This window comes from Brassica napus, chromosome C9 (genome assembly GCF_020379485.1).
Source record: "Brassica napus cultivar Da-Ae chromosome C9, Da-Ae, whole genome shotgun sequence".
NCBI lineage: Eukaryota > Viridiplantae > Streptophyta > Magnoliopsida > Brassicales > Brassicaceae > Brassica > Brassica napus.
The window spans coordinates 50,550,074-50,561,303 of record NC_063452.1 but is presented as its reverse complement, the minus strand read 5'-3'; the positions used below and the strand labels follow the sequence as shown (position 1 = coordinate 50,561,303).

The following is an 11,230-nucleotide window of genomic DNA, read 5'->3' as shown; positions in this document are numbered from 1 at the left end:
CATCGCAGGCCTTCGTCTCGCTAAAGCAGTAAAAGCTAAACGAGTCAACGCATACTGTGACTCCCAACTCGTGGTGAGTCAATTTCTCGGAGACTATGACGTCAGGAACGATAGGATGGATGCCTACTTGAAACTCGTCAAAGATCTTTACACAAGACTTCGAATTCTTCGAGCTCACGAAAGTCCCTCGCGGAGAGAACGTATGTGCGGATGCACTCGCAGCCCTTGGAAGTAAGCTACACGATCAGGTGAAAAGGACAATCCCAATACATAGGATTGAGAAGCCAAGCATCAGCCCAATGACGGAACAACTTGCCATCGCAGCATCTATCACCGACGTCATGGATATCGACGAAGGGGAACCCCGCACAACGGAAGGTCAACTCGATTATTGGCGAACGGAATTCATCGCTTACCTATCCGACGGCATATTACCCACAGAGAAAAGGGAAGCAAGACGACTCAAAAGACGTAGCGCACATTACGTCGTCATGGATGGAACACTCCATCGATGGGCTGCAACAAAAGTACTCCTTAGGTGTATCTTTGGAGACGAAACAAGGCTGGTCATGGCCGAAACACATGAAGGAGCAGCAGGCAATCATTCGGGAGGACGAGCTCTCGCACTAAAAGTAAAAAGCCTCGGTTTCTATTGGCCAACAATGAACGCGGATTGAGAATCCTATGTCAAGAAATGCGACAAGTGCCAGAGACACGCTTCAACCATACACCGCTCGACGGAATTGCTCCATACCTTGACGGTGCCATACCCCTTCATGCTATGGGGAATGGATATCATCGGGCCAATGCCGAGCTCTCGACAGAAGAGATTCATCCTAGTCTTAACAGATTACTTCACTAAATGGGTGGAAGCAGAAGCCTACGCCAGCATTACCGACAAGGAGGTGCAGAAGTTCGTTTGGAAAAACATCCTCTGCAGGCACGAGCTCCCATATGAGATAGTCACAGACAACGGATCCCAATTTATCTCCCACAACTTCAAAGAGTTCTGCGACAGATGGAGAATTCGACTCAACATGTTCACACCAAGAAACCCGCAGAGCAACGGTCAAGCCGAGTCCACAAACATGACAATCATCGACGGACTCAAGGAATGACTCGACTTGAAGAAGGGTTGCTGGGCCGACGAACTGGATGGGGTCCTCTATGGTCCCATAGAACAACACCTCGCTGAGCAACGAAAGCCACCCCCTTCTCGATGGCCTATGGAGTCGAAGCAATGGCACCTGCTGAGGTAAATATGACGAGTTTACGCCGTTCCAAAATGCTGCAGAACATCGAACTTAACCAAGATATGCTCCTTGACGCACTGGATGATATAGAAGAAAGACGCGACCAAGCGTTGCTTCGTATCCAAAACTATCAGCACCAGATCGAAAGCTACTACAACAAGAAGGTTAAGTCCCGCCACCTTGAATTGGGAAATCTGGTCCTCCGGAAGGTGTTCGAAAACACTAAGGAATGGAAGGCCGGAAAACTCGGAGCCAACTGGGAAGGACCCTACAAGATCATCGAGGTCGTGAAACCCGGAGCCTACCACCTCGAAACTTCAACAGGCGAAGCGGTGCCGCGAGCCTGGAACTCAAAGCACCTTCGACTCTTCCACAACTAAAAGCACCAAAAGTAGATGAACGACCAACGGTCACATTCACTTGCTTTAAAAAAAAAAAAAACACTTCCCCGAGTAAATGCGCTCTCAGCCACTTTTACTCGGAAAACAAAGAACTACGAATGGCTTGATCCTCTACAAAAGAGGTACGTAGGCAGCCTTACCGGGTCCAGCCGTAACCAAAAAAAAACACACTTCCCCGAGAAGTTGCGCAATCCATGAGATGCCTACATGAGATTCGCCACGGCATCTCGAGACAAACGTACCGGCACTCGCACCCCACAGCCGAGTATGTCCTGATCAGACACATACTCGCGGGATTCCGGTCATATCACAGTATTAACTGATACGTCCGAAATGATGACTCCTATCCATTTCATAATTTGCTAAGTAAGGTTTGGCCGACCGAACGCTTAGAAATTACTTTGGGATCGAGTTAGGAACCGTTGTCATTTAAAAATTATCTTTCACAGTCTAAAGTTATCCTATTTTGACTCGTATCTAATCGACATACGACGTCAAGCAAACCAGGAAACTTGATAAACGACCAAACGACACCCGACCACGAGTTATTAAATTCGCAGCCCGTACGAGTCAACGTCAAAAAATGACTATATCACTGTCTCGATACGGCGTGAATCACATACTCTATAATCGTTTGCGTACAAAACATTTACTGAGTTTCTTAAAAACCAGCGCAAAACCTGCACCTTCTCGGACCACAACTCCCCGAGTTATCGAATGCTCAAGAAGCAGGATAAATAAGGCGGAATTCATAAACGAGAAGAAATAAATAAAGTCTTAACAAACAAAAGACCACGCTGGGTCAAGTCGTAATACATAAAAAAGAGCAAGGTTTTTCAAACTAAAAGGAACAACAGAGTCATTCCTCGGGATCTTTAGCATGTTCCTGCACTACGGCATCACCATCGAGAGACGGTTCAGGAAGGTTGGTGCCCACAGGTTGATCCGCGTCAACGCTCTCAACACGAGCGGTCGCCTTGCTCCCACGAACCTCAAGCTGATTCTAGGAGGGGTTAGCTTGGGAACCGATTATCTCTCCACACTGCTCCTTATCGACCTCCTCGCCGGCGTCACCCTTGTCCGATTCTCGACCCCGACCATCCTCTGAGTTAGAAACGGAGGAGTCGGAGATCTCAAGAACATTGTTCCCATCCTGGTTCCCAACAGATTTTACTCCCTCATCAACGGCTTGAGAGTAGAGAGCCGGCGCGTCAGTCTTTGACGAATCATCTCCCACAGAACGAGAGGGAGCAATCGAGGTCCCAGGACAATTAGCAGGACTTTAGAGAACTCCAGCAGTCCTCGGATCGATCAAGCGTACGTTAGACCCATGCGGATCGAGACCCACGAAAGCTCGCATTTCGACGAACTGAGAGTCGAGGCGAAGTGGAGAAAGGACCAAATCAGTCTCTGGGATCTCGCCGGGATCAAGCTTCAAGGCATCCTCTTCGAACTGTTTCACTCGGGCTGCGAACATGTCAATGGTCTCTTGAGGGATGTCGCGACCACTAGCCTTTAGAGCCCCGAGGCAGCCCTTGGTCCCGAACGCCTGACTTTGAAGCAACCGCGCCGTGTCGAAAGATCCACAGCGAGTCCACCATTCGCGCAGGTTCCCAAAATGCTTGTTGGATTTCGCAATCATCTCGGTCTCGACCCTCACCCTCTCCTTCGTAACCTCGTAAACACGCGAGTCCCTAAGGCGGTCCAGTTCTCTCTTATGCTCCGCGACCTTAACTCCCATCTTCTCCATAAGATTGGCCTTCCGCAGCTCCAGAGCCTCGATAGTAGAACGAGCAACGGAAAGCTCCTCCTCAGCTGCATCAGCTCGTTTCTTCAGAGCTTTCCTCCGAGCAACCACGCGGTCTCGCTTCTCGGCCATCCTCTCGAACTCCCCTTGCCATTCCGCCTTCTTTCGGCGGAGAAGCCTACTCTTGCTCGCCACTGTCTTCTTCAGCTTCTCTGACTCAGCAAGCGCTTCTTTAAGCGCAGAGTCATATTTGTCAACGATGAAGTTCGAAACCCCGTCGCACTGCGAGACATGAAAACCAAAACAGTTAAGCAACAAAATAAGTATCTAAGGGAAGAAACGAAAGAGCTGAAGGAGAATCTTACCAACAACTTGGTGCGAGCAGCATCAACATACTCATCTTGAAAGATCAAGTCAGCAACTGGCGGAAAGGGCTTTGGGCTGCACTTGATCTGACTAACCAGTTCCGCACATCTGTGCGGAGTGTAGATGAGAGGAGTCGGCCCGTCATACTCGAAAAAAAGACGGTCAGGAAACTCGACTCTAAGAATCTTCCTGACGACCGGAATACCACCAGTCGACGAACCGGGGACCGACGCCCCAGGGTTCGATGGAACATCAACAGAGGGAACCTGGCGCTTGGTCGTCCCCTTCTCCCAGTTTGCTTCGACCTTTTCTTCTGAAGCGGAACCTCGGGCGAGACGTTCCGAGGTTCATCCGCTAGGGCCAAGTTAAGAGAGGGCCCGTCAGTCGGATCAGATGGAGCAGAGGAGCGAGCAACTTCGGTACCTTGATTCGTGACGTTCTCCTCCAAAGATGGTTGCTTCTTCTTCTTTCTCTTCTTCGTCGACGACTTCGCAGCCTCCGAACGATCACCTTCTTCTGGAAGAGTCACGAGATCATCATTGACAGACGGCTCATCGCGAGACCTCTTCTTGCTCTTCTTCTTAGAAGCAGCGGAAACAACACCAGGCGAGGATTCGCGATGGTCAAGACTCGCGAGGGTCATGTCATTAGCCACTAACTCATTAGAAGGTACCGACGGCTCAGCATTTGACAAGCCAAGCTCTGCTGCCATCATAGCACTCAGATCCGGAAGGCCCCTCATCCTCCTTGCTGCGTTGATCTTCTTCTGCTCTTCCTTGGTGAACAGCGAGATCCGTCTCTTGGTCTTGTTAGCTGAGGAAAGGTAACTCGAATCCCAATCCCCTGCAAAGGATATACGGAGAGAAAAGACTCATTCACCAAGGAAAGAGTAAAAGTCCATGATGGAACAAGAAAAAGAATGGGCTTACTCCTAGAAATACGATCGATCGAACGGCGGACCCTTTCCCAAGAAATATTTCCCCAGTGCTCTTGAGCGAGTCTCGCGACAGCACGAGCGCCCGCAAGAAACTCTTCCGGATATTCGCGAGAAGTCGGATGGTCAGCTGCAAAGAAACAAAAACAACGAAAATAAAAGGCAGTTAGTATACGAAGAAATGATACGAGTTAACGAAGGTGTTCTACCAAGCAAAGTGTTCCATAAGACACGGTAGTCATCGTCTGGAGGATCCTCGAAGGCAGAATCATCGCATTTAATGAAGAAATAAGACCTCTGCCAATCGAGCGTCTTATTAGGATGCCCCCTATCACGTTGTAGCTTGGTCGCAATTTTATCGATAGAAGGCCATCATCCAACGAACTGACGGACGTCAACTCTTCGAAGGCGCGAACGCTCAGCGAGACATCGATCTCGGCAGCCATAACCATCAAAGCAACTGCAATACGCCATGAACCGTTCAAAAACTGACTTATCGCTGCGTCTCGGCGCCTCGCATATGCCTTGACTAGTCGAGGAATTGGGAACCAAATCTTTGTATCGTCTCGAAAATAGGATTCCTAGACTGTTTGATACCCAACTGGCGGTGACCAAGGCCTTTGGCTTGCCGAGGGAATCAAGAAGGTCACCCCTAATCCACGACGTTCCCTCAGGAGCCTCTTCACGCTGTTAAGAGTTGATTGTGTCTTCATAACGTTCTCCCAAGCCTGACAACTCACATCTGGAGAGCGCAGGAACTCGGGAGCTATTACCGACAGTTCCTCGAAGATCTCTCCAGGATAGTAGCACGTCGGCATATAGTCAGCGGGAAGGACCCCGTCTCTCGCACCGCCAGAACCGTCTCTCTCGCAAGCCTGCGGCTCGGCTGGGTTTCCCCTTACTTCTTCCCGGTATGAACGCGCAGACTCGGAGACTAGGATCCTTTGAGATAGATCTAGACTCCCAGTGTCCATCATCGCGTCGTGATGAACCCGTTCGAATTCTTCGAGCGGAACCTCGCTCGCGTCTCTCGAGGGACGAGATACGGTCGCGACCTCTTTCCCTTTCTGTTTACGAGATAACCTCCCACCAAACGACATATCGCTATCTATGTTACAACAACAACCTAGAGAGAGAAGTAGAGAGGAAGAGAGAGAAAGTACATGGATAACGCGGAGAAGAATAGAGAGAATGAGAAGCGGGCAAGTATTTATAGGGGAGAGATGGGGTGCTTCCCCGAGGCGTCATCATTTGATCTACATGGGCCTACGTGGGCCTAGGAAGAGTATTTAGCAGCCGAAGAAATCGAAACATCGTTTCGACTTCCCGAAATAATCGGCTTCAACTCTGAGTCGAACCAATGGTTGGGGTAGAATCGGATCTAACCAAACCAAAACCGGTTTGGTTAAGATTTGATTAAACCGCCCGACGAAGCGAAAATACTTAACGGTGCCTCGCGATGTCCGATCTGATGATGTGCCTTCAAGACGACCCATCTATTCTTCCAAACCATTAACCTTCTAAATTCATCAAGTTCAACAGGACGTTCATCTCGATGAACTGGGGGGACTTACTGTAGAGGGTGAATTCGACCATCCCTCAAGGCCCGAAGAACAGACGACCCGACCCACGTAGGACGGAACGATGGCTCGGCGTGGTGGCTCAAAGCACATGTCTCTCGGCGTGGTGGCTCAAAGCACATGTCTCTCGGCGTAACATGGGAGAGCTTTCGGTCAATTCCTCGGCTAAGCGTCCCCGACTTAAAGGCTCCCCGAGACAGCATGGGCTTCTCGGTCCAGCGAGTTAGAAGCCCACGAAGACGATGCAAACTAGGTCATGGGAGAGCACGACGTTAGCTATATAAGGTGAGGGAGATTTAACGTAAAGAGGATCCGATATCACTGATACACACTTGGCGGCTAGATTAGGTTTTTACCTTTGTTATCTCGCCTTGTTGTATCTCTCCGGTAAAGCCTTCGAGGCTCCGGTACCTTTCCTTTCACGCATTTCCTTTCCTTGTAACCGACGAAACGTTCTTCCGACCATTAATAAGACGTCTTAGCTTAAACCCACTTCTAAAACCGAACGTTCCCTCGTTTTATACCATTTTCCGATCAAACAGTTTTGGGTTTGGGTTTGGAATATTTATGTTTGGTTTTGAGTTTGGGTTTGGGTTTGGGTTTGGTGTGGATATTATCCAAGAATCAAAAAACTATCTACAAGCACTTTATTCATGTTATACACATCTATCTTATTAAAGTAGAAGTACTTTAAACATTTGTTTGGCAACATAGATAGTAGTTAAAAAAAATAGTGTTGTTTGAAAACATGGATAGCAGTAAGTTAGAAAAAAAGTAATAAGCTTATGTTATTTAAAAATTAGAAGTACATTACATTATATTAAAAAGTAATGGATTTATGTTACTTGATATACATATTCAAATCAAAATAATAATTTAAAATTGATTTATATCAAAAATATACATATATTCAAAATTTGAATTTTACTAACATATTTTCCGATAACCATTACAATAATGTTTTCAATATATTTAAGAAAAATACAATACAAAGCCCAATTTCAAACACCAACTTAAATTATGGTATTTATATTTCACATTGAAATTTAAAAATATAATATATGTGATTATTTATATGATTGTACGTGTAAAATATTATTAATTATAAGAAAAGTTATTTGATGGTACGTATAAAATATAATTAATTATATGATAACACATATTTTTGTAACCTATGATGACCCATATAAGATATATAATAGTGATTAGGGGTGGGCGTTCGGGTTCGTTTTCGGGTATGTTTGGGATTTCATGTTCGGTTCAGATCTTTAATAATTCGGTTTAGATTTGGATAACCAATTTAAATTGGTTTGGTTTAAATATTTGGATAGAGAATTAATAATTATTTAACTATTTTTGGAGTTTTGAGTATATTTTAACTATTTTAGATATTTACGTTTGATTATTTATATATATTTTCAAGTATTTAAACGAAATTAAAAGTATCATATATATTCTGGATGTTTTTATATATATTAAATCTAAAAATAGTTAATATATATATAAGTATATAAATCTATTTTGGATACCAAAAATACTTCGGTTCGGATCGGATTAGGTTTTGGTTCTTCAAATACCAAAATTTTGAATAATTCAGATATTTAATAAATTTTGGTTCGGATTTGGTACTACTTATTCTGATTGGGATCGGTTCGATTCTTTGAATTTGAGTTTTTTGCCCAACCCTAATAGTGACATAAAAAAAAATACCATCATATTTTTTTAAAAAATACACCCGTGCGGGAGCGCAGGTCAAAATCTAGTATCTCTATTATTAAAATAGAATTACAGTTATAAAATACCCCTAAGTTTTCCTACTTATTTACAATGGTATGTCACTGAAGTAATTAAATGAACATACCTTTAAGTAATCATTGCCTTTTCCTATTTATTAAACAACTTCCTAAATCAAATTTAGCTTACTTTTAGTATTTAATATATTTCCTAAAACAAATTAGCTAATTTTTGGGAATATTCAAATTTAAAATCGATTTTAACAATATTAAACTTGGATAATATTACCATTAATTATTTTTGAACAAAATTAAAGTTTAAATTGGATATTAAACAATATGATGAATATTCCTAAAATATATGTTTAACTTACCATTAATTATTTTGAACAATAAAATCTATATATGCTAAGATTTAAATATCGTTAAACTACTTATAGAACAATATGAAATATTTGTAACTGAATATTATTTTTAATATAATTAAATCTCGCCTAAGGTTATATAAATTTCAAAATTTTCTACAACATATGTTTAACCATTTCGCTACTATTAATTAATTTCAAAAAAAAATTAATATTAAAATTTAAATATCTTTGAATTAGTTATAAAAAAATGTTTAATGTTATAACCAAATATTCTTTTCTAACGTATCTTAATCTCACCATATGCCTCATATCTGATCAAAATATTTAAATTCTTATTACATTTGAAAAACAATTTCATGTTAAAAAAATATTACTCAAACATATCAATAGATCAATATTTCTCGAAAGTTTAGTATCGGACATGTGTCACTATTTTTTACAGCACGTAAACTATTTGATTGTTATGTTTATAAGAATTTTAAAATATGATAAATATTTAAAATATAAACCAAGAAACGCTTAAATAATATTCATTTATATAAAAAGTGAAAATAAATACTCGTACGGACGCGCGGATGAAGCTCTAGTATCTTATTAAATTAGAAGTACTTTAAGCTTTTGTTTGGCAACATAGATAGCAGTTAAAAAAGTAGTGATGTTTGGAAACATGGATAAGAGTAAGTTAGCAAAAAAATAATAATGGGTTTATGCTATTAAAAAAATTGGAAGTCCATTACATTATATTAAAAAGTAATAGGTTTATGTTACTTGATATATATATTTAAATCAAAATAATAATTTAAAATTGATTTATATCAAAAATTCATTCAAAAATATACATATATTCAAAATTTGATTTTTAGTAACATATTTTCCAATAACCATTATATAAATGTTTTCTATATATATAGAAAAAATACAATACAAAGCCCAATTTCAAACACCAACTTAAATTATGGTATTAATATTTCACATTGAAATTTAAAAATATAATATATGTGATTATTTATATGATTGTACGTATAAAATATTATTTTTTATACGAAAACGTATTTAATGGTACGTATAAAATACGATTAATTATATAATAACATATATTTTTGTAACCTATGATGACACATATAGGATATATAATAGTGATTAGGGGTGGACGTTCGGGTTTGTTTTCGGGTCTGTTTGGGATTTCGTGTTCGGTTCATACCTTTGAGAATTCGATTCGGAATTGGATAACCAAGTTAAATTGGCTTGGTTGAAATATTTGGATAGAAAATTAATAATTATTTAAGTATTTTCTCTAAAATATAGATCTCTATTATAGAAGTGAAAATACTCCAATGTATGCTTTTATGATAGAGTTTTTCTACTTAGCGGAAAATATAGAGTAAAATTACTTTTTACCTCTATATTTAGAGGTGAAAATAACATATATCTATATTTTCTCTTATAAATAGATAAACACTATTATAGAGACATACATTGGAACATTTTACTTATATAATAGAGTTTCTCTATTTTAGAAGAAAATACTAAAATATAGTGATGAAAATAGAAGCAGGTTGGAGATGGTGTTAGTACAAAAATCTTTTTAGCTCTCAGCTCTTCTAAATTCTAGGAACGGCTCCACCTCTTCCTATTTCCGTAAGATAAAGGAACGTAAGGGCCACGGAAATGCGAACGGGTTATACCACTAGTTTGTCTGAATGCTAAAAATAGTAAACATAGTACACGAAGGAAACAGCATATACAAACAAAAGAGAACGGGTTATACCACTAGTTTGTCTGAATGCTAAAAATAGTAAACATAGTACACGAAGGAAACAGCATATACAAACAAAAGAGATGAATTAATACGATACGTGTATAGATGAAGAGTATACTTTGATACGGTGTAAAACTTTGGCTACAAGTGTCGGCCAGAGACGACGACACCGCACAACATAGTCAAAATTGCCTTTTTATGGCAGTTATACATACGTCTTTTTCACATTTTTTTTGTGGTAAAAACGTCTTTTTGCACATGAACATACATAACGAAATGTAGAGGAATTGATTTTGAGAAACAAGAACCTAATAAATACGAATTATTGCAGAAGACTATGTAGATGACTGTTAGTAATGCTCTCGAGTCTTGATAAAAAAGAAAGAAAATTATTGTCTAAATTGCGCGCTCCATATACTAATGTGACTAAATAATGTCACGATAATGGTTTTATTTTGATAATAAATTCTTTTGTTGATCCTGATCAGAGGCTCAAGTCTTTCATTATAACATTACCGGGGGAAAGAATTCTTGTTTCATTTTAATATTTGCTATTAATATTTTTTAGGGATATTGTAATTGTGAATTTTGCATTTTGTATTGATCCTTGTTTTTCAAGTTTTTTATTGTTGTAGGATTAGAGTTGTGACGATGAACTGTGTATGCATTGTTCTCCACTTACGAATGACTAAACTGTGTTATTAATGTGATTGATATAGTTCGTGGTGTTGCTTGTTGTGTCACTGAAACTTATTGTTTGTTTGTCTTTTTAATTTGTTTTTTGTACTGTTGAGAGTACATAAATTATATTAAAGATGTTGAAAGTACCTTTTGTTTCTGAATATTTTTTCTCCAGTTTAGTTGTGTAAGTTGTGTGCATTAAGTAATAATTTTTATGATCCTTATTATGTTTGTTATATGTTTATTTTTATTTCTAAACTTGTTCTTTTACATGACCTCTAAAACAAATACATGAAGACTTGTAGAAATCTACATTATAATGAGGCATTTGTCCTGTTGACATTGGACATGTAAGCTATTTTCATAAGACAAGAGGAATGAACAAGTGGAGATGTTGTTGCCGCCTTT

General features: G+C 40.2%; 1 protein-coding gene across 1 annotated transcript; it reads left to right on the top strand.

The window, feature by feature from the left end:
- Positions 1-299: 299 nt before the first annotated feature.
- LOC106442322 lies at positions 300-677 on the top strand. The gene has a single exon (XM_013884022.1). The coding sequence runs from the start codon at positions 300-302 to the stop codon at positions 675-677; it is 378 nt and encodes a 125-aa protein (XP_013739476.1).
- Positions 678-11,230: the final 10,553 nt, after the last annotated feature.

Coding starts and splice junctions, on each gene's coding strand:
- LOC106442322 (XM_013884022.1), top strand. CDS start 300: ATGACGGAACAACTTGCCATCGCAGCATCTATCACCGACGTCATGGAT.